Below are 23,791 nucleotides of genomic sequence, written 5' to 3'. Positions count from 1 at the left end.
CCCCAGGGGTACAAGTACACAATTCTCTTTTCAAACAAGTTGGATGAGATTTTCTGTTTTCTGCTTTTTGAAGATGTGACTGGACACCTTAAAACAAAGGTTCTTGTACCATTATTTTCTCAGGTTTGAGTAGGTGAGTCAGTCATTAGAAGTCAGAAAGAATAAGCAGAGCGGATGGTGAACATTATAATTATGGTTGGAACTTGAGACAGTATTTGCAAGCTATTTTTAATATGCCTTTTTCTTTTCTGGTTTGTATACATGTGTTCCAATAACATATATCTGTGTTTATTTTGCCAGTGGGTAAAATCTTTATTCCCTGAAGCTCCTGGAAAATAACATTGCTCTGTTCACACACAGGTAACTCTTCTGCACATATACACATATCTCCTTGCCATGAATCTTTCTGGTAGACATTTTATTTTTCTATAAAGGCAGGAGCTAAAATGTAAAAGCACATCACCTGACAAATGATTAGGGAATTATTCTTCTTAAACTAAACGAATGCCCAAACAGATCAGCTACCTAAAGTGAAATGAGAGCTGCTCAAGCTGTGCCTGGGAATATTAATAAATGGAAGAGATGCCTCTGCCCACAGCTTGTGATTTCAGTATCCCCCAACCCTATAGGCAGCAAATACCAGAAGCATTGGAGTTCCTTTAGGAGGTTGAAGCCTGCCATCTAGTGGCTATTCAGTTGAACTACCCAACATTTCAGGAAGCTTAAGAATGGCAACTGTTGGAATTTACCAGAGGTGTTACTAGCACGCACATGCAAGTGCCATCTGAATTTGGGCTGTGGTTATTCTGTAATAATACCAAGGACTCTAAAGCTTGAAAACGACCACCAGTGCATCTTTGCCTTTAGGATGCAGACAAGAAGGTGGATGCTGGATAGGGAACTCCACTGTGCTGTCAGGTTCCTCCCTTAGAATCTGTAATGCTGAAAAGTGGGACCATCTGGGATGCCAGTGACTGCAGCCGCCTCTAGTACTAGACAAATGGGTAATTTCTTAAAGCACCCTTCTGATGAGCAAACAATCTTCAGGCTTGTTAGCTAAAGTGTTGTTTGCGGGAGCACCTGGAAAGATCATAGCAGGTGGCGCGGTAGAGCGCCCAGTTCATGAGGCTGATCTGTCTATTGGGTGCTCAACACCTGAAAAGTAATGATGCCTTCTGGCAGTTGGAGGATTTTCCTTCCACCTGGACAAATACAGATTGAAAAAAAAAAAGAAAGCATCTTCAAGTGCTCCCTGTGGCTTATGCTTTCTAACAATTAGATAACATCTGGAGGGAGGGTGCTTTTAAAAAAAAACCTATTGGTTGGATTTCAGCGATTTCCCCCACAGTCTGCTTCCACATTCTACAGGTTGTAGGAGTTGGACAAGGATAGGGGAAGATTGTTACTATGATATATGCAATCTGTGTGAAGGTCAGAGCAGGGAGAAAAGAGGGGGAAAATGGGTGTATTGAGATCCCAAGTTCAAATAAGAGAAAGGTTGAGGGGCTGGGTAACTAACACAGCTGCATAATTCTTTTCAGTTTTCCTATTTTCGAGTTGGAAATGAAGAAAATGATCAAATTTGTTAACTGATTGTCTTCCAAGGATGTTAAGGTGATAGGACAACCTCTAAGGTATGTTAGAGTAGCAGTCAAATACGTTCTATTCAAAGAAGTGCCAGAGAGAGGGCTTTTCCTTTTTTTTTTTTTTTAAATGCCACCTGATTCAGTCAAGCTAGGAACAGAAAATAACCTTGAAGTAAATGTTCCTTGTTCTATAAAGAACACTTGAGTAGGCTCCCTTGGTTCTGTAAATGTCAGACGAGTAGGTCTGTCTCAGGAAAAGGGAGTAACAAGACATCCTGTGCTTTGAGTGGTTTAGAAAAGGTTGCCTCACATCTGGTGGGAGAAATAGTTGGTGCAGAGCAGCAGCAGGAGGCCTGTGTGTTACATGCAGTCATGTGGTCAAGTAAAATGAAAATCAATTAAATACCCCTTGGATTTAGTTGCTCACTCCTTGTTTTCAAAACATTTGTCTTACCTTAACTTTTATGCTCAGACCCTCCTGCTTCACTGGCCGCTGTTTTCTTCCCTCCTTCTCAAGATCATGCTCCTCTATCATGTGCTGGTCTTCCTCCAGGGCCTGGTCCTGCTAAAGTGTCATTTTCAAAAAGGTGAAATCAAGAGCCTCACATATATGGGAAAGGAACACATTAAAGATTTTATGGAACCCATTAAGGAAGAAATCAGCAGGGTGTTAAAATAAGTTTCAAGGAGAATTTGAAAAAGATAAATATACCCAGGAATGTGGAAGTGAATTTGCTAATAGATGCAAAATGGTTATTACAGAACAATAAAATGTCATTCTTGAGGGCATATTTTCTACAGGGTAAAAATCAGTTGTATCGCTATTGGGACAAAAAGCATTCACCATGCTGCAGACAACAACCATTGACATTACCATCAGTTTTCTACAAATTAACCTCTACCCCTAGAAGGTTGTAAATTAGCCTGGGCCATAGGGAGACAAAGGTACACAGCTCTGCACAATCAGATAATCCCCAGAGGGTCCACTGGACAATCCTTAGAGTTTAGTAAGCTCTGTTGCCATTTCCAAGGTTTTGATAATTGCCCCTGACAATCCTGGGCTCGCTAACCAATTCTGTGCTTTCTCTGGGCAATCTCACCTAAGCCATAGCTTCAGTCATCTCCCCAAACAGCTGACTTTCAAGTTTCTATCTTCGGTCTAGTTCCCTCAGCTCCAAACCCCTCCATTCATATGCTTACCTGACAATTCCTCTCAGATGTTTTTGAGAAGGTACATTTCCCAAAGTCATTTAGCTTGTTAGAAGAAGAGCTCAGATTTGAACTTGGGACTATTCGCTTTCAGAACTGGAACTAGAAGCCTGCAACAGTAGCAAGAGGCGGTTTTGTAGATGCCGAAACGTAGGGGGCCGGAACCTATGCCGCCAAACTCTTCTCTTTGTCAGGCGTTGGTGGTTCTATAGGGGGTGGAGCGACCCCTTCCAGGGCCTTGTCTAACACCCTGAAATGAATTGTCTGAGGAGACACACAGGGATGCTCCAGTGGCGAGCAGCAAACTAGGAGAACCCAAGAGAACTGCTCTGCCCTGTGACCACAATCTCAGGGTTTATGGAGGTGGCGTTAGCCTTCTGGGTTGTTTCTGGCCAATCATCTTGCTCGTGCCCGTATTTGGTCTGATCCAGGGCCCTTCCAGGTGGCAGCCGTCTGTTGGCCAAGATGGATTCCAGCGCAAGGCTTTCTGGGAGGTCAGCAGGCAGTCCTATTGGCTGGCGTCTCCTCCCTCCTTTTGGCCCCGCCCAAATTCTTCCAGTTGGCGGCCGTGGGTCAGTTCTCTGTTCCTTATCGGGACCTCTTTTTGGTAGACAACTTAAGCAAGCGGTTATTATCGCGCCAGACTAGGGCGGCGGTTTCGCTCAACGGTTCCTTTAACAGTGAGAGATGTCCGCTGAGGAGGAGAAAGCTGGAGACATGGACCTCGCGGATTCTCCGGCTGAGCTTCAGATGAGAGACTGTGCTGCTGGCTGGCTGGCTGTGGTGAGTATTGCTGCTCCCCAATGAAGAGGCTGGAATTAGGTGATACCCTTTTTCTATGGCGGGGTTTTCAGTGACTGGGGTTCTAGCGTTGCACTTTTTTTTTTTTTTTTTTTTGGTTTTTTTAGGGCCGCACCTGTGGCATATGGAAGTTCCCAGGAGAAGGGCCGAATCAGAGCTGCAGCTGCCAGCCTAGGCCACAGCCACAGCAGCAACACAGCAGCGTCTGTGACCTACACAACTCACGAGCAATGCCGGATCTTTAACCCACTGAACCGGGCCAGGGATCGAACCCTCTTCTTCATGCATAGTAGTTGGATTTGCTACTGCCAAGCCACAGCAGGAACTCCTAGCATTGCACCCTTGATCTAACTACCTGTTGCTTTTTCTTGTGAGAGAAAGAGGCCTCCAGCCTGGGCCGAGGGTAGGAGTGTGTGTGTGTGTGTGTGGCAGGCTGGGGTCGGGGTGGGGTTCTCATGGGAGGTTTCCCCAGTTCTCTGAGGGTGCTCTGCATCTTCTACTCCTGTCCCTGCTGACCTTGGTTTGTATTGTCCTCTCCCTTTAACTTTTCCCTCCTTAGGTGTCCACATTTAAGGAAGAAGAGTCTCAAGCCCCATTGAGCCCTGACAGCCATCACGAGGTTGGCAGCAAATTTGGACCTGAGCAGGTGCTTATTTCTTCTGTATGGTCTCTTTCTTCTCTTCTGGCTTCCCAGCCCCAAGCCCAGAGACTGACGAATCTGATGAAAACAAATGACATAGAGGTGAGGATAACCAATAGCCATAACCCTCTTCAATACCTGTGGAAAAAGTGGATTTCTCTCTGCTAGAAAGTATGTGGGAAATATTCTTAAGGGGGGAGACATGCTTTCAGCAAAATCTAACTACTTGTTGGTTCCTCATTTTTTTCTCTGCTGGGGGCTGTCACAAATGCAGTCTCTCCCTGCATTGGCAAAAAACATCTCAGTAGGGATTTACTATATTGAGGGGGCGAACAGAGGAAGGGTTGAGTTGCCTGGCCTTGGTGTTGACACAGAAACCAGGGAAAATGCATTTTGGTAAACTTGGCATACCCTAAATTGTAAACATTCTTAACATATCATTCTGGAAAATAAGTTCTAGTGAAAAGAGAACCACAAACTGGAGGGCTGAGGAATCAAAATGGAAGAAACACTTATTTTCCCCTATTTGTTCAAGTTACAGAGGAACCACGTCACAGGTTACAGAAATGGGCTCTGTCACAGTCTCATGGAGGTACCTGTGGGTCTGCAGCATCATGAACTGACCACAAGTCCCACAGCAGATCCCTGGAGGAGGGGTGGGATGGGGCGTGAGGGCCACCCTGCCCAGGTAATTCCTCTTCCCAAAACTTGGGCCTGTCCAGCGCTGGGCCTCCATCCACCTTGCTGGGTGATTCCTAGCTGGGGCAGGTTCTCAAGCCCCAAGAATGCTTTCAGCTTTCTCTTTCTGAGGATTTTCCTAGTCTTAAGAGATCAAAGGCTTTTCTGCAGCCAGAGAATCCTCCACACACCTTTGAACTCCTGCCACTCTGAAAAGCCAAAAACATCTGCCCACGACCCATCGTTCTGGGAGTCTCTTTTCCCTTTCTTTTCCATCAGAACTTCTGAAACCACTTTCTAGCTTACATGAAATTGCTCTTGGTGCAGTGCTTCAAATGTGAATGCCTTAGAAACCACCTTTAATTCTTTGGAATTAAAAAAAAATAGAGAATATGCTTTTCAGGGTCTTTCTCTAGGAATAAGGTGATATCCTTCTCTGCCAACTGTTTTCCTCCCTTTTCATCAGGGTCACCTTCTTTTGGTTTTATTTGGTGAAAAGGAAGCTTTTAAAAAATGTTATTAAATCAGTTCACATATCACATAATTCATGCTTTTAAAGTTGTACAATTCAGTGAGTTTTAGTATATTTTCAAAGTTATGCAGCCATCACTACAATCTAATTCCAGAATGTTTTCATCACTTGAGAAAGAAACTTCATCCCCATTAGTGGTTGCTCTTTGCAAGTCCCTCCCCCCAGTCCTTGGCATCCACCATTCTACTTTCTGTTTTTAAGGGTTTGCCTATTCTAGACATTTACTATAAATGGAATCACACATACATGACCTTTTGTGTCTGGCTTCTTTAACACAGCATAATATTTTTAAGGTTCATCCATATTGTGACATGTATCAGTACTTTGTTTTTTTAATTGATAAATAGTATTCCATTGTTTGGATATACCAGTTTTGCTTATTCATTCATTAGCTGATAGACACTCAAGTTGTTTCTAGTTTTTTGGCCTAAAGCAATAATCCTGTGAACATTCACGTAAACATTTTTGTGTGGATACATGTTTTCAGTTCTCGTGGATATCCATCTAGGAGTAAAGTTCCAAGATTGAATTGTACCTCTGCATTTAACTATTTGAGGAACTGTCAAACTGTTTTCCAAAGTGGCTGCACAACTTTATATTCCCACGAGAAATACAGGAGGGTTTCAACTTCTCCACATCCTCCCCAGAACTTACTGTCCATCTTTTAGATTATATCTATGCTAGTATAAGAGAACAATATCATTGTGGTTTTGATTTTCATTCCTGTGATGGCTAATGATACTGGGCCTCTTTTCATGTGTGTGTTGGTCATTTGTATATCTTCTTTGGAAAAATAGCAAAATTATTTCACCATTTTTCAACTGAATTAGATTTTTATTGCTGAGTTATGCGTTCTATGAGTTCTGTATTCTCTGGACAAGTCCCTTGTCAGATACCTGATTTGCAAAAATTTTCTCCCGTTCTGTGGGCTTATCTTTCGCTTTCTTAATACTATCCTTTGAAATACAAAAGTTTTAAATTTTCATGAAACCCAACTTATTTTCCTTTTATTGTTTGCTCTTTTGGTGTTATGTCTAAGAAACGACTGCCTTATTCCAAATCATGGGAATGTATCTACAGGTTTGCCTGGGTCACTAAATACCTATGTTTTCTCCAAAGGGTTTTATAGTTTTGGCTCTTGTATTTGGCTCTTTGCACCATTTTGACTTAAATTTTGTGTATGGTGTGAGATAGGATCCAAATTCATCCTGTTGCATGTCCTAGTACCATTTTGTTGAAAAGATTATTCTTCTCCAGTGAATTTTCTCCTCTTATTCCAAATCAATTGACCATAGGTATATGAGATTATTTCTGGTCTCTTAATTCTGTTCTCTCACTCTATATATCCAGCCTTATGTCAATAGCACACTGTCTTGATTACTGTAGCTTTGTAGTAAGTTTTGAAATCCAAAAGTACGAGTCCCAACTCTGTAATTTTTTAAAAATTATTTTGGCTAATGTGGTTCCATGGCATAACTATATGAATTTTAGGATCAGCTTATCAATTTCTGTAAAAAAGGCAGGAATCTCTGTAGGGATTACTTTGTTGGTTTTTTTTTAACTTTTTTTAAAAATTAAAGTATCATTGATTTACAGTGTTGTACCAATTTCTGCTATACAGCAAAGTGACCCAGGCAAACCTGTATAGACATTCCCTTTCTTGGAGTTCCCGTTGTGGTTCAGAGGTTAACGAACCTGACTAGCATTCATGAGGATATGGGCTCGATCCCCGGCCTTGCTCAGTGGGTTAAGGATCCCATGTTGCTGTGAGCTGTGGTGTAGGTCACAGATGCGGCTCAGATCTGGTGTTGCTGTGGCTGTGGTGTAGGCTAGCGGCTACAGTTCCAATTGGACCCTTAGCCTGGGAACCTCCATATGCCATGAGTGTGGCCCTAAAAAGACAAAGGACAAAAAAATAAAATTAAAAAAAAATATACATTCCCTTTCTTATATTATCTTCCATCATGGTCTATCCCAAGAGATTGGATATAGTTTCTAGGGATTACTTTAAATCTGTGGATCAATTTGAGGCAAATTGTCGTCTTAACAATCTTGTCTTCCCATTCATGCTTATAGTATTCCATTTAAGTCTTCTTTAGTTTTTTTTTTATGATGATGTGTTTACACACAATGTGATGAATATATATGTCTTGCATTTTAAAAAATTTGTTCCTAAACATTTTATTTCTTTTGAAAGAAATGGAGTTATTTCCTTAATTTCTTGGATTGTTCACTGCTAATGTATAGAAATACAATTGATTTTTTATATATCGATGTTATATTTTGCAAGCTTGTAGGATTTTTTTTTATTCTGTGAGTTTTATTGTGGATTCTTTAGGATTTTCTATGTTCAAGAGCATGTCATCTGTGAATAGAGATGGGTTTACTTCTCCTTTCCAATCTTGCATCATGCCTTTTATTAGGAGACTGTTTTTATAACCACTCCCCTCCCCACCCTGTTGCGGCTCCTGTCTCCTCTGGAGCTGTTGTCATCTCCCAGGATCACACAGCACAGCAAACAACTTTAAACTTGGTATCAGGCATCATAGTCCTAAAGACCATTGACCATCTTCCTATGGGGGATTTCTCCCATTTTCTCCTCTGATGGCCGCAGTGCCTGGGCGTCTTCTTGGGCCTCCTTTCTCTCTAGGTTGCAGTCATACCTCTTCCATTTTCAATCCTCTCAAGCCCCTTATCTTTTCTCTCTGGGGTGGTACCCAAATTTTATTATGCAGAGTGGTTCAACTCTCCTTGTCTTACATACTTCTATCTATTTACACTCAGGGACCAACAGTAATAGCAACATTTTTTTAAAATGAACCAAAACCAAGCCTCAAATAAAAACACCCCATTAAGATGCATCAAAGTATTTTCCTAAATTAAGGAAAATACTTCCCCTCTCAGGAGGGGAATTTGCTTCTCCCCTAGAAGTCAGAAGTAGCTGCCATCAGTTTTGCTAATGAATAGTAGTCTTCTACCTCTCACTACAGAGGAGTGAAAACGAGCTTTTTCTTTTTTGAGAGGCTCAAGTCTGATAAGAGAATCATTATCTGGGAAATCAGAATTATTTCCAGATTACCAGACCTTACAGTGGGAGTCTGAAGGTGCTGGTGCTCACCCATCTTCCAGAAAAGTGAAGCAGGATGATGCTGGGGAATAAATGTGAGTCTGCCTGGTGTGGGACAAAGAATATGCCTGCTACTCAGTTCTACGAATCAGTCATTAGCCACTGCAGTCACTGGCTTTCTGTATACCCTGAAAGGAATTCAGGACAAAACCAGGATGAAGCATTCTGTGTTTTGGATAGACGGGCACATCTAAGAATTTCAGAGATACCGGACTCCTGCATCTTCCCACATATAGATAAGTACTAAAATCCTTAACTTGAGATCTTCAGGTTTTTGTAATTAGCAGTTATCTTTAACCAAGACATATTCTTCACTACATGTAATTCCCAGCCAAAAAAAATTTATGTGTATTCTGGCTCCTCCCCTAACTTTTTGGAGCAGTTTTTCAGGGCTGAGAGGGTCTCTTTTGTGCTATAGTCCTCAGTAAGGTCCTCAAATAAAAATGAAAGTCATAGCTCTCATATTGTGAAATAGGAAAGAAGAGGGCAGGGCACAAGCCTTAAAAGAATAACATAGTCATTGAAGAAATGACAAAAACTGGTTAGAACCAACCAGGTGCAAGATGATGGATGATTTGATTTCCAGTGGACCTCGAGTTTCCTTATGTGCTCATTGTGACATATTAGTGTGCTAAATGACATGCCCATAGGCACCATGACAGTTCCAGGCCAAAAAGTGGGCAGTGGCCCAATTCCTGGAAACCCCTGCCCTTTCTCTGAAATAGTTGGAATAATCCTCTCACTCATTAGCCTGTGAAATTGCCTACCCCATAAAAAATTTACCACCTACCTTTCAGAGCCTCTCGATTCTCGCCTTCTGAAATGATCCTAACTCTGTCTGTGGAATGTGTTTCTCCCAGGGCTCCTCTCTTGCCTTTTGAGATGACCCTCTTTGTCTACCTCTCATTAAATCTACTTCTTACCTAATCACTTTGCCTCTTGCTGAGTTCCTTCTGGGATCATTCATAAGGAACCTGAACTTCAGTAAGTTCTGGGACCAGGTGTGTGTGATTTTAAATAAAGCAAACACATACACGCACGCACGCACTCAGGAGTTCCCATAGTGGCTCATCGTTAAGAAACCCACCTAGGATCCACGAGGATGCAGGTTCGATTCCTGGCCTTGCTTGTTGGGTTAAGGATCCAGCATTGTTTTGAGCAGATGCGGCTCGGATCTTGTATTGTTGTGGCTGTGGTGTAGACCAGCAGCTGCAGCTCTGATTCAACCCCTAGCCTGGAAACTTCCATAGCTTGTGGGTGCAGCCATAAAATTAAAAAAAAAAAAAAAAAAAAAAAAAAGAGTTCCCGTTATGGCTCAGTGGTTAATGAACCTGACTAGCATCCATGAGGATTCGGGTTTGTTCCCTGGCCTCACTCAGTGGGTTAAGGATCCAGCATTGCCATGAGGTATTGTGTAAGCTGCAGATGTGGCTTGGATCCTGCATTGCAGTGGCTCTAGCGTAGGCCAGCAGCTGCAGTTCTGACTGGACCCTTATATGTGGCGGGTGTGGCCCTAAAAGACAAAAAAAAAACCAGCGGGTTGAAGTCCCAATTTGGCTTTTGACCAGGTTAGAGTCCCAGCACATGGGTTCAAGTCCCAATCTGAGATGTATGGTTTCAGTAGTGCGTTTTTTTTTTTTTTTTTTTTTTCAGTCAACAATGGCATAACCCATATTTCTGCATGTTTTATGATAGAAAATTCATGGGTGTCCCATGGGAGGGTTTCTCCTCTCAGGTCATGAGTAGAGAAAATAAAAGTTAATACTAATAGAGTAGTTAGGAGTTTTCCAACTACTCTAACTTGGAGCCAGACTGCTTGGGTTCAAGTCCCAACTCTGCTACTTAATAAATGTGTGACTTTGGGCAAATTACTAAACCTTTGCTATAATATGTATATGTAATTCTATCTTACACTAAGTTCTCTTATTTATTACTAATTTTTTATTTGTAAAATGGGGGTAATAGTAGCATTTTCCTCATAGAATTGTTATGAAGATTAAACGAGTTAATACATGTAAAGCTCTTAACACAGCTCTTGGCATATAACTAAGAAAGTGTTAAAACAACAATTGCAACAACAATAATACCCTGAAGTGTATGAGGTCTTCCTTGCCAGATTGTGAATTTCTAGGGAGGAAGGGGTTGTGTCTTATTTATGGAGTTTTGCATCTAGCACCAGTGCCGGGCACATAACAGAGACCTTCATCAAATGTCTATTTCTTGATGAGATGAATGAATGTTTTAGATCTACTCAGAGGATGATTCCTTATCAGGCTGCAGTTCAGAAGGAGACATTATCACACACTTTTAAGATGGTCCTTGGGGAAAGTGCTCTCTAAGTTGCCAGGAAATATATGGATGAAATGCTAGAGAGATTTTAAAGTTTAGAAGTTAAAGAAAATGCTATAATTTAGAAAGAACTATCTACATATGAGAAAAGCATTAAGCAATCAGATGAAAAAACCCCACTAGAACAGGGATTAGGAAACTTTTTTTGTAAAGGACCATGTAGCAAATACATTAGGCTTTGTGGGTCATGTCGTCTCTTGCCACTTCTCAATTCTGCTGCTGTAGAGTGAAGCAGATAAAGGCAATATGTAAACCAGTGGGCCTTACTGTGTTCCAGTAAAGCTTTATTTACAATTATAGGAGGTGAGCTGGATTGGCCTTTGTAAAGTAATTGACAATTGCTTTGGGCAATTAATTGGCCTTTCCGACTGTAGTTTGTTGATCTCAGCGCTAGAACAATGTCAGGAATGAATAAAGGAATATCAGTGAGACTGTGGCAGCTGGAAAAGCAACTTGCATAGAATCCTTTGTGAGAGAAGAGAATGGCTACTGCAGTATCCTGGGGATCTTTCTGCCAGATGTGTAGCTACAGAAACACTTAATATGACCACGTCCATCCTTTTTTTTTCGTTTTAATGTATATTAACTAGGGTATTTTTTTGGCCACACCCATGACATGCAAAAGTTCCTGGGCTAGGGATTGAACGCTCACCACAGCATTGACAATGCCGAATCCTTTAACTGCTAGGTCACCAGGGAACTCCTGCTTCAGTCTTAAATGTGGCAAATATGGAGAAGATTGGACCAAAGACATACAAAGTGATAACTTTTCGGACAAGAAAGGACCTTTCAACCGGATTGAAACTCATTTATATTGAAAGCAGACACTATATAATCCAAAATACAAACTTCCTAAGTTATTTCTATTTACCTACAGAGTGTATTTTTTATGTATGTTAGGGAAGAGACTTATGATCTGAGAATTCACAGAATTTCAAGAACAATAATGAAGCCAAACTTGAAAAGTCTCCAGACTGCCACTTCAGCCCCTTGACTTCCTTCTCCAGGCTATAGACATGTTTTAACCTCTCCTCAGGCAGGAATGGGACATATTCAAGATGAGAATGGTTCCTTGGCAGCTGAGAAGTGCAGCCTCTCCTGGACCACGTGACCTATGAACCCACCTGGAAAGCATGTTCTTGTTCCTGAACAAGGTTTTCTTTTTATTCGACTTCTCCCTTCCAAAGAATGGTAAGAGGGAATAGACCATCTTACAGAGGCAAGCTCTTGCTTCCTCACAATTCCACTCCATAGACTTTCCCTGCGGCACTTTGAGTGAAGAAGCTGAGAATATTTGGTTTTAGTTCTAATAGTCAGTTCTGGTATATTAGTTTTCTAACCATTGAAGCCACTAGTGTGATTGCTAAGTTTCTTGCATCACAGAAGAAATATACCTTCAGCCTGTTGTATAATTATCTCAGGAATTATAAAGGCAATAAATGCATGATTGCTTTTTTTTATTAATGCATTAAAGCAGAGATGCATAATTGGTACTTTAATGATCTAGTGGCAGCAAATTAGATAATAATGTGATTACAAAATGACAATTACTTTTGGCAATTAATTGGCATCACCTTTTAGTAGCCCTTTTCGTACATTGCTGGGAACTCTCATTCCAATGAGAAACGGGCTCATTCTAAGGCTGAATGAGAGCTGTGGGGAAGAGTACAGTTAATTACTTAACAAAACAAGTGGTTGATCTTTATATTGTTGATCAATGGGTCTTTGGGGTTTAATAACAGTAGCAACATACTATACCTTTTCCCCTGAATAATGCCCAAATGATGTATAAACTTTTTGTAATGTAATTACCACCCATAAATCACTTCATTTCTGAAATATGGTGGTTTCTGATGGGAAAAGATTGCTTTTTCAAAATCTCATTAGTTTAAGAAGGAAAGAAGAAAAATCTTGCCTCTAATAGGGAAGCAGGTAAAAATGGAAGGTGATTTCATTACATGTTACATGCAAATTGGCTGAGAAAGAAACAAAAAATGTCATATCTTTCTGAGAAAAAAGACATAATGTTGCAAAACACTGTTACATACACAATTAAGTTTTATCCTTATAGCTGTGTTTTGGTAGTAGTGGGTTTATATGAATTGTTCTAGAAAAAGTCCTCAAATGTAAATCTAGTGGTTTATCAACCAAGTGAAATTTCTGTAGTCTTTCTGTATTTTATGGGGCATTTTACCTGTGTTTAATAGATTTTTAAATATTAATATGCAATATACAAAAGCATTTCTTACAGTGTTTTTGACTAAATAGTTATAATTATTGCCAGGTAAACTTATTTTGAAATTGGCAATTTCAACATTACCCTATCTGTTGTTGTTAACCCGAAGCTATATATTTTGTCTCTATTGAATTTTACTATATCTCCTGTTCTCTCCCAAACTGAAAAATGAGATTAAGCATCTCTCAATAATGAGAGCAGACACTGTATTGACTGATTTCTAACTGCTCAGCTTTATCTTTGATTTTTTTTAATATACAACTTAGAGTCTCTAAACAGTTCTTTCTGCATTTTAATATCTAGCACGAGAAGCTGAGTTATACAGCAACTGAGAACACTGGCAGAGTGAGAGCTGAAATTGAGGCCACCCCACAGGACCTTAAATCTTTATGTGAAAAGGCCATTTTGCAGGGCCAGAGAGATGGTTAAGTGACAGCCACTAGGTGCAAACCTGGGGCACTCATATCTGAAATTCCAGTTCCAAGTACCCAGAGTCAGTACTTAGAATTAGTCCTTTGTGTTTTCAAGTTCTTGAATGCAGGGTGAATATTTATGACTCCAGAGATATACACAGCACTCATTCATCTATATATTTGCACATTCCACAATTATTTATTAAATACCTTTGATGTCCCAGGCACTATGCTAGCTACTGCACACACAGAAGTGAACAAAGCAGCTTCAGTATTTACCCTCAAAGGGAACACAGCAGAAAAGACAGTCCCATATTGTTCTGTTTATAAGCCAACTTTAATCCAGATGGAGTTGGTTGGTTTCTTTCTATCTTTCTTTTTCTTTCATGTCTTCCCTTCCCCTCTCTTTTATTTCCATCTCCCTCCCTTTTTTATCTCTTATCTGTGGGGTCTGAAAATACTGTAATGCAGATTTGATGTCACTTGGTTTCTTCGATAATGTTAATTTGGGAATGTGAGATAGCAAAGTCCTGGGGACCAGCTATATTTGTATCTAATTCATATTCCCTTTTTGACGAGTTTTAGGTTTTCTGGCAGTTTAAACTTTCCCAAGAGGAATGTTAGCACTTAAGGTACCTTTTGCTAGTTCCTGTTCTCCTTTTCTTCATTTTCCTCATTTATTTTTAACAAAAGAGGATTAGAAAGAAAGGCCAATATCTATTCCACTGAATAACTGCCACTTACTGAACTCCTACTGTGTGCTGTGTATTTTCTGTAGATAATCTCTAATTTCTCAGAGGAAATTTTCAGTACAGCATTGTTAGCCTTTTAAGATGAAGAAATTGAGCTGAGTGAGGTTTAGTAATTTGCCTAGGGTCACACAGTTTGCATGTGAAGGAGCTGGGGTTTGAACTCATCACCATGAGCGTACAGAGCCCTTGTTACCCTCACCAGTTGCTGCTGCTTCCAGAGCCCTTAAGTGACCTTGAGTCCACTGCTTGATAATTTGAACTCTTCATGTTTTCTTTAAGTAAGGATATAGGCAGTTGCTTCTTCTCCTTTTCCTCTATTCTCTCCCAAACTGAATAATGAGATTAAGCATCTCTCAATAATGAAGCAGGCACTGTGTTGACTGAGTTTACTACCTTTTTGGATCATTTGATCAGCCTGGTAATTTTGATTTTGGTTTAATCCTAGAAAGAACTGGTTGCAGTCATGGTACAAAGTCTGACCATGTCTTTCAACCTATGAAAAAAAGGTGAAAATCTTATTTCCTCTCTTTCTGGGATAATGAGGGAATTGACCCCATCATTAAAGTGTGTTAGGAACACGGGGTCTCTATAGATTCTATTTTCACATAGCATTAGTAGCCACATTTTGCAGGTGGAAAAAAATGAGCTCCTAAGGCAAACTAATTTTGCATTGCTCTGGAGTTAGTGATTAGTTGCAAGATTAATGAAGATTGCTTTGTTGGGGTTATCACATGAAGATGAAAATATTTTTAGCAGAATGATGGTGTCAGTTGTGCTGATGCCTTTTGAAGTTTTGCCATCATTTCACATTTCTTAGAAGGTAGTCATAGGGCATTTGTAAATAAATATCACTGGCTGCACATTTTATTTCATTTTAGGAACATTATTTGCTTACCATGAAAATGAAGGTTTTGAAGTTGGCTCAGCCAGAAAACTGTATTTGTAGCTGAGTAAAAGCTTTTAACTCTTCATATGTTGCCTTTGGTTGCTTTAATGCCTGTTTGCAATAACTTCCCGTTAAGATCCATGCTTAGCAAACCCTAGTGTCAGTAGATAAGGTTTTTAGGAGTTTGAATTAATTGCAGGGGTCTAAGTGAGACATAGTGCTCATTTGCTTCCAGGTTTATCTGGAAGCTCAAGGTTATATGCCTGAAACTGCTTATGTAGTTATTAACAACGGTGGCTCAAACTATGCACGCTGGAAGGAATTTATTGAAAACACTGCACACACTTTCAGTATACTTGGGATATAAGAAAAATCACTCATTCATTCATTCCTTCGTTATTTCAACGATAATTTATTGAATGCTTATTATGTACTAGGCACTAGGATAGAGATGAAATAGAACAAAACAGTCATGGATCTGTGTTTATGAAGCTTACAGTGTAGTGAAGAAGGCAGAGCTTTACCTAAAGGAATAAAATAATATAGATTTGCAAATTATGATAAGAATTCTGAAGGGAAAGTATAGAGTTCTGAGAAAGGAAACGATAGGGTGGCGCTGTGGCCCAGTTAGAATCAGGAGAAAATCACTGCAAGTGGGGGAGCAGTGCTAAAGAGGGACTAGCCTGGCAAGTGCCAAGAACTGAAAGAGGCCAGCATGGCACAGTAGGTGAGGGGAAAAGTGATGCTAGGATGAGACATGGGGGCCTGGTAAGGATTTTGGATTTTTTCCCCAACTACCATTTGGAGTTGTTAAATAGGCAGTGATATAATCTGATTGGTGCTTTAAGAATATCCCTCTGTTTGCTACATGGATTTAAATAATGGTTTGGAGGAGGCAAGAATAAAAACAGGAAGACCAGTTGTAAGTCTAGGATAGTAATCCAGGGAAGAGATAGCACTAGCCCAGAGTGGTAGTGAAAGAGATGGAAAACAGTGCGTGAACCCTGGAAACATTTGGAAGTAGAATCAAGAGATTGACAATGGATTGGGTATGAGGCTGACAGGAGACAGAGACTGAACTCTAAATAATAACTTCTAGATTTGGCTTTAGCTATTAGATGGGTGGAGATGTCATTTTACTAAGATGGAGAAGACTGGAAGATTAGTGGCTCTGAGCAATGACTAAGGACCTAAGTTTTATTTTAGGCTTTTTGTTGATACTCTTTATCAGATGAAGAATGTTAATTTCTTTAAATTTTTTTATTAAAGTGTAATTGATTTACAATGTTCTGTCAATTTCTGCTATACAGAAAAGTGACTCAGTCATACATATATACACATTGTTTTTCTCATATTATTTTGTATCATGTTCTATCACAAGTGATTGGATATAGTTCCCTGTGCTATACAGCAGGACTTCATTTCTTATCCATTCTAAATGTAGTAGAATGTTAATTTCTATTTCCAGTTTGCTACATCTTTTTTAAAAAAAGTCATGGATGTCGAATTTTATGAACTTTTTTCTGCATCTATTGAGATGGTCATAAGAGTCATCTCCTTTATATCATTAATGGAGTAAATTGCATTGAATGATTTTTGAATGTTAAACCAACTTTGCAGTTTCTGCATTTCCAGCTTGGTTGTGATATATAATCTTTTCACACTTTGCCAGATTTGATTTGCTAAAATTTGTTTAGAATTAAAAAAAAAATTCAGCATAAGCAAGCTGAGCCTCTAATGAATTCTTGTGATGTTCTTATCCAGTTTTTGTATCAAGATTATTCTGGCCTTAAAAAATGAATTGAAGAATTATCTTTCCTTTTTTCCTTTATGGAAGAATATGTGGAAAAATTGGCATTGTTTCTTCTTGACATATTTTGTAGAATTCACAGTAAAACCATCTAGACCTATGGGTTTATTGATGGGAAGGTTTTAACAGTGAATTATTTTTTAAATTACTTTTAGTTTTGCTAAGTTGTGTGTGTGTGTGTGTTTTATGGAATATACCATCTAATTCATCTAAATTTTCAACTGTATTGGCATGTAGTTTAAAATAATCTTACTGTTATTCTTTCATTGTTTGTAGGCTGTTCAGGGATATCTCCTTTTTCATTCCTGACATGAATTTTTGTGCCTTTTTTGGAAGGTGTTTTATCTCCATATTAGTTTTTCAGAAAACCTACTGTTTTCTTGGATGATCTCCTCTACTATATGTCTGTTTTCCTTTTCGTTAATTTATATTCTGATCTTCATTATTTTCTTCTTTCTCATTTCTGGGCTGGGTTTTCTGTTCCTTTCCTAACTTTTTGAAGATGGTACTTAGTACGGTAATGTTCAGCCTTACTTCTTTTCTGTTATATGCGTGTAGTAGGGGTATGAATTTTCATGTAAGTTGGTTTGAATATATATTATTTTTAATCTTTAGGTTAATATTGGTTATATGATTTCCTTTGTGATTCCTTCTTTGGCTCAGAGGTATTTAGAAATATACTTCTTAATTTCCAAATTGAGGGATTTTTTTCAACTTATTCAGCTTAATTCCACTGAAACCAAAGAACATGCTCTGACATGATTTTGATTTTGAAATATCTTAAGATTTGCTTTATGTCTCTGATATGGAAATTTTGGTAAATGTTCTGTGTGTCCTTGAAAAGAATGTATATTCTGCAATCATTAAGTACAGTGTTTTATAAATATGTCCATCAGGAAAAGTTGAATTGTGTTGTTTGGATCTTCTGTGTCCTTACTGAATTTTTTGATTGCTTGTTCTAGCTACGGAATAGGTGTGTTAAACTGTTCTACTGTAATTGTGGATTTACAGACTTCCTTTTCTGTATTGCTTTATGTATTTTGAAGCTATGTTCCAAGAAAAAGGAAAATATAAGAGTGCTCTATTCCTGGTGTATTGACCTTTTTTATTGTTGTGCAATGTTCTTCAACTCTAAAATTTCTTGTTCTAAAGTCTTTTTTATCTGATAGCAGTGTAGCTATTGTAGTTTCTTTTGGTTAATGGTTTCATGGTATATATATGTGTGTGTGTATATATGTATATATATATATGTGTATATATGTGTATATATATATATGTGTGTGTGTGTGTGTGTGTGTGTGTGTGTGTATATATATATATATATATATGTTATTTTTTTCCCTGCTGTACAGCAAGGGGATCAAGTTATCCTTACATGTATACATTTTTTCCCCCATCCTTTGTTCTGTTGCAACATGAGTATCTAAACATAGTTCTCAATGCTATTCAGCAGGATCTCCTTGTAAATCTATTCTAAGTTGTGTCTGATAAGCCCAAGCTCCTGATCCCTCCCACTCCCTCCCCCTCCCATCAGGCAGCCACAAGTCTCTTCTCCAAGTCCATGATTTTCTTTTCTGAGGAGATGTTCTTTTTGTGCTGGATATTAGATTCCAGTTATAAGTGATATCATATGGTATTTGTCCTTGTCTTTCTGACTCATTTGACTCAGTATGAGAGTCTCTAGTTCCATCCATGTTGCTGCAAATGGCATTCCTTTTTATGGCTGAGTAGTATTCCATTGTGTATATATACCACATCTTCCGAATCCAATCATCTGTCGATGGACATTTGGGTTGTTTCCATGTCCTGGCTATTGTGAATAGTGCTGCAATGAACATGCGGGTGCATGTGTCTCTTTTAAGTAGAGTTTTGTCCGGATATATGCCCAAGAGTGGGATTGCAGGGTCATGGGCAAGTTCTATGTATAGATTTCTAAGATATCTCCAAACTGTTCTCCATAGTGACTGTACCAGTTTTCATTCCCACCAACAGTGCAGGAGGGTTCCCTTTTCTTCACAACCCCTCCAGCACTTGTTATTTGTGGACTTATGAATGATGGCCATTCTGACTGGTGTGAGGTGGTATCTCATGGTAGTTTTGATTTGCATTTCTCTTATAATCAGCGATGTTGAGCATTTTCTCATGTGTTTGCTGGCCATCAGTATATCTTCCTTGGAGAAATGTCTATTCAGGTCTTTTGCCCATTTTTCCATTGATTGATTGGCTTTTTTGCTGTTGAGTTGTATAAGTTGCTTATATATTCTAGAGATTAAGCCCTTGTCAGTTGCATCATTTGAAACTATTTTTTCACATTCTGTAAGTTGTCTTTTTGGTTTCTTTTGGGTTTCCTTTGCTGTGCAAACGCTTTTCAGTTTGATGAGGTCCCATGGGTTTATTTTTGCTCTAATTTCTATTGCTTTGGGAGACTGCCCTGAGAAAATATTCATGATGTTGATGTCAGAGAGTGTTTTGCCTATGTTTTCTTCTAGGAGTTTGATGGTGTCCTGTTGTATATTTAAGTCTTTCAGCCATTTGGAGTTTATTTTTGTGCATGGTGGGAGGGTGTGTTCTAGTTTCATTGCTTTGCATGCAGCTGTCCAGGTTTCCCAGCAATGCTTGCTGAATAGACTTTCTTTTTCTCATTTTATGTTCTTGCCTCCCTTGTCAAAGATTAATTGACCATAGGTGTCAGGGTTTATTTCCAGATTCTCTATTCTGTTCCATTGGTCTGTCTGTCTGTTTTGGTACCAGTACCACACTGTTTTGATGACTGTGGCTTTGTAGTATTTCTTGAAGTCTGGGAGAGTTATGCCTCCTGCTTGGTTTTTGTTTTTCAGGATTGCTTTGGCGATTCTGGGTCTTTTGTTGTTCCATATAAATGTTTGGATTGTTTGTTCTAGTTCTGTGGAAAATGTCATGGGTAATTTGATAGGGATTGCATTGGATGCGTAGATTGCTTTGGGTAGTATGGCCATTTTTACAGCATTAATTTTTCCAATCCAGGAACATGGAATATCTTTCCATTTTTTTACATCTTTGATTTCTTTGATTAAAGTTTTATAGTTCTCGGCATATAGGTCCTTTACCTCCTTGGTCAGGTGTATTCCAAGGTATTTGATTTTGTGAGTTGCAATTTTAAAAGATATTGTATTTTTGTATTCTTTTTCTAATATTTCATTGCTGATATACAGAAATGTGACTGACTTCTGAATGTTACTCTGATATCCTGCTACTTTGCTGAATTTATGAATCAGTTCAAGTAGTTTTTGGGTTGCGTCCTTAGGGTTTTCTATGTATAGTATCATGTCGTCTGTGTACAGTGACAGTTTTATCTCTTGTCTTCCTATATGGATGCCTTTTATTTCTTTTGTTTGTCTAATTGCTGTGGCTAGGACTTCCAAAACTATGTTGAAGAGCAGTGGTGAGAGTGGGCATCCCTGTCTTGTTCCAGATTTGAGTGAGAAGGCTTTCAGTTTTTCCCCATTGAGGATTATATTTGCTGTGGGTTTGTCATCAATTGCTTTGATTATGTTTAGGAGTGTTCCCTCTATACCACTTTGGCGAGGGTCTTGATCATGAATGGATGTTGGACTTTGTCAAATGCTTTTTCTGCATCTATTGAGATGATCATATGATTTTTGACTTTTCTTTTGTTAATGTGGTATATGATGTTGATTGATTTGCATTTGTTGAACCATCCTTGTGAACCTGGGATGAATCCTAACTGGTCATGGTGTATAATTTTTTTGATATGTTGTTGGATTCGGTTGGCTAAGATTTTGTTGAGAATTTTTGCATCTATATTCATCAAAGATATTGGCCTATAGTTTTCTTTTTTGGTGGTGTCTTTGTCTGGTTTTGGAATGAGGGTGATGATGGCATCATAGAATGTCTTTGAGAGTATTCCTTCTTCAACCTTTTGAAAGAGTTTAAGGAGGATGGGCACCAGTTCCTCTTTATATGTTTGGTAGAATTCACCTGTGAAGCCATCTGGTCCTGGACTTTTATTTGTAGAGAGTGTTTTATGACCTCTTCAATTTCATTTCTAGTGATTGGTCTGTTCAGTTGGTCTGTTTCTTCTTGATTCAATTTTGGCAGGCTGTAAGATTCTAGAAAATTGTCCATTTCTTCCAGATTGTCAAATTTGTTGGCATATAGTTGTACATACATGGTATATATTTTTTATCTTCTTGCTTTTGAAGTGTCTATATTTTATTTATTTATTTATTTAATGGCTACACTTGGGGCATGTAGACGTTCCTGGGCCAGGGATAGAACCCACACAGCAGCTATGACCTGTGCCACAGCTGTGACAATGCTGGGCCCTTAACCTGCTGTGCCACATGGGAACTTTATATTCTATTTAAATGCATGCCTTTAAGCAGTATGTAGTTTTTTAAAATCCATTTTGATAATTTTTTTTCTTTAAATTGAGATGTTTAGTTCATTTATATCAAAGGTAATTACTGATATATAGGGACCAATATCTACCATCTTACTCTTTTGTTTTTATTTGTTCTATCTGCCTATTCTATATTCTTTTTTGTCTCTCTTTTGTTTTTAGATTATTTTCTGTAATACCAAGTTAAACATTGTTTTACTATTCTTCTATTGGTTATCCTAGAGATTATATCATATATTCTTGACTTATTAAAGTCTGATATAAATTAAAACTTTTCCTAGTACAAATCTAGAACTCAGGAAGAAGAATCTCCCTGAAAAAACTTTTTTGGCACAGGCATATATTTATGACACTTAGAATGATGAAATGAATGAGATCACCTAGGAGAAAGTCTAGGTAAAGGAAAGAATAGGGGCTGGGAATGTACTCTTAGGAACTCCAGCATTTGGAAGCTAGTTGCAGGAAGAGGTATGAATTCAATGCTGGGAAGAGGTTGTCAAGGAGTAGGAGAAAAACCCATGAGAGTATAATGTTATCGACACAGAAAAAAAGAGAATTCAAAGAAGTAGAGAGTGATCAAATATGATTTATCTGATGTTAAGTCTGACAAAATAAGACATAAAAAGTTTCTGGGCATTTGAGACACACATACACCAGAGACAAATGACCCTTGAACAATATACATATACAGTTGAACCTTGAACAACACAGGGGTTAGTAAAAATCCAAGTATAATTATAGTCCGCCCTCCATATATGCAGTTCCACATCCACAGATTCAACTTACTGTTGATCATGTAGTGTTGTATTACATATTTATTGAAAAAAACTTTCATATAAGCAAGTCTTCACAGTTCAAACTCATGTGGTCCAAGGGTGAACTGTAATACAATGATCTTAAACTCATGTTTCCCAAAAGGTGGTTCTTGGATCAGCAGTAGTCTGTGACATGTGATGGTTAATTTTATGTGTCAACCTGGGGAGACCTCTGCAACTAGATATTTGGTTAAAAACAAGTCTATATGTCACCATAAAGGCATCTTAAAGATAAATTTACATTTCAATCAGATGTTTGAGTAAAGCAGATTCTCATTATGGTCCACAATGTGGGTGGGCCTCACCCAATCAGTTGAAGGCCATAAGAGCAAAATACTGATGTCTCCTGAGGGGAAGGAATTCTGTCAGTGGGTGGCCTTTCTTCTGACTTGAGCTGTAAAATCAGCTCTTACCTGGGTCTCCTGCCTGCTGGCCTGCCCTGTATATACTTTACTTCTTAGCCCCCACTATGTACGTATGAGCCAGTTCTTTAATCTTTCTGTCTTTTTCTCTCTGTCTGTCTTTCTCCACCTCCTGTGTTCTCTTTCTCTGGAGAACCCTGACTAGTACAGAGTCCAAAATCAAACCCCCAAACCAGGAGTTTAAGAGGATTCCCTCCCTTGGCAGGCCCCGGACTCTCAATTTTTATTCCCTTGCCTTATCAGTTTGTTGTTTTGCTCAGTTTCTCTGCTGCTCAGCCATCTGTATGTGAACTGGAAGATCTCCCTCAGGAAAAAGTAGTCTTCAAAGCTAGGGTTTTTTTCTGGGTTTCTTTCTTTTCTTGGGTCTAGGCCTCATAATTATTTACTGACATTTTCCTTCTCTGAGGCCCTGGAACATGTATAGAACTATTTTCCCAGCTGTTATAGCCATTCTCTGTGAACAAGCTGGTCTAAATTATCTAGCCCCCATTACCAAAAGTGATTCTCCTGGAATAGGTGGGTGTCTTTCCTTCTGGATCAAAATCTGTGTGGGAAAGTCTCAGATCTTTAAGGGCGTCAAGAGTTCAGTTTTACTTTTGTTAAACTTGAGGAGCTCTTGAGACATCCAAGGTAAGATAATAGAAAACTGGTTGGATAAACAAATCTAGAACTCAGGAAGAAGAATCTCTGTGAAAAAAACTTTTTTTTTGATATGACCATATATAGATAACACTTCGAATGATGAAATGAATGATACACCTAGGAGAAGGTCTAGATAGAGCAAAGAATAGGGCCTGGGAATGTACTTTTAGGAACTCCAGCATTTGGAAGTTAGTTGGAGGAAGAAATATGAGTTTAGTCTTGGGAAGAAGTTGTCAAAGGAGTAGGAGAAAAACCCATGAGAGTATGGTGTCTTAGACGGAGAGATTAAAAAAAGAGAATTTAAAGAAGTAGAGAATGATCAAATATGATTTATCTGATGAAAAGTCTGACAAAATAAGACTTAAAAAGTTTCTGGGCATTTGAGATGCACACATATACCAGAGACACTTGATGGATGGCCGTACTTGGGAAGTAGTATAGGTGGACAGCCTCAGAAAGAGTGATGCAGGGCTGTGGGAGACCTGCCCGGC

General features: G+C 38.9%; 2 protein-coding genes across 13 annotated transcripts in view; one reads left to right on the top strand and one right to left on the bottom strand.

Annotated features, from left to right (window-relative positions):
- CCDC196 (coiled-coil domain containing 196) overlaps positions 1-3,262 on the bottom strand; it is a 137,305-nt gene extending 134,043 nt beyond the window's left edge. For 6 of the 7 annotated variants that reach the window (XR_014810975.1, XR_014810976.1, XR_014810977.1 and 3 more), the window contains exons 1-2: positions 2,787-3,262; positions 2,041-2,151 (exon numbers count right to left, since the gene is read on the bottom strand). The gene's annotated coding sequence lies outside the window, so the exon portion shown is untranslated. Of the gene's footprint in view, positions 1-238; positions 1,203-2,040; positions 2,152-2,786 lie in introns of those variants that run through there. The other variant, XR_002346142.2, reaches the window with a different exon arrangement.
- The window catches only part of LOC102159623 (uncharacterized), a 412,972-nt gene that overhangs the window by 88,868 nt on the left and 300,313 nt on the right, over positions 1-23,791 (top strand). For 2 of the 6 annotated variants that reach the window (XR_014810989.1, XR_014810988.1), the window contains exons 1-2: positions 3,333-3,578; positions 4,156-4,242. Coding sequence is in view for 4 of the 6 variants with exons in the window: in XM_084969531.1 (XP_084825657.1) it covers positions 3,483-3,578; positions 4,156-4,338 (279 nt within the window). In the remaining 2 variants the exon portion in view is untranslated. Of the gene's footprint in view, positions 1-300; positions 361-3,332; positions 3,579-4,155; positions 4,339-23,791 lie in introns of those variants that run through there. The other 4 variants (XM_084969530.1, XM_084969529.1, XM_084969531.1 and 1 more) reach the window with 3 other exon arrangements.

This window comes from Sus scrofa, chromosome 7 (assembly GCF_054392235.1).
Source record: "Sus scrofa isolate SSC_HxYL_T2T_F1_AM1 chromosome 7, Sscrofa_HxYL_maternal_Yorkshire_Landrace_v2.0, whole genome shotgun sequence".
NCBI lineage: Eukaryota > Metazoa > Chordata > Mammalia > Artiodactyla > Suidae > Sus > Sus scrofa.
This window is presented reverse-complemented; position numbering and strand designations above follow the sequence as displayed.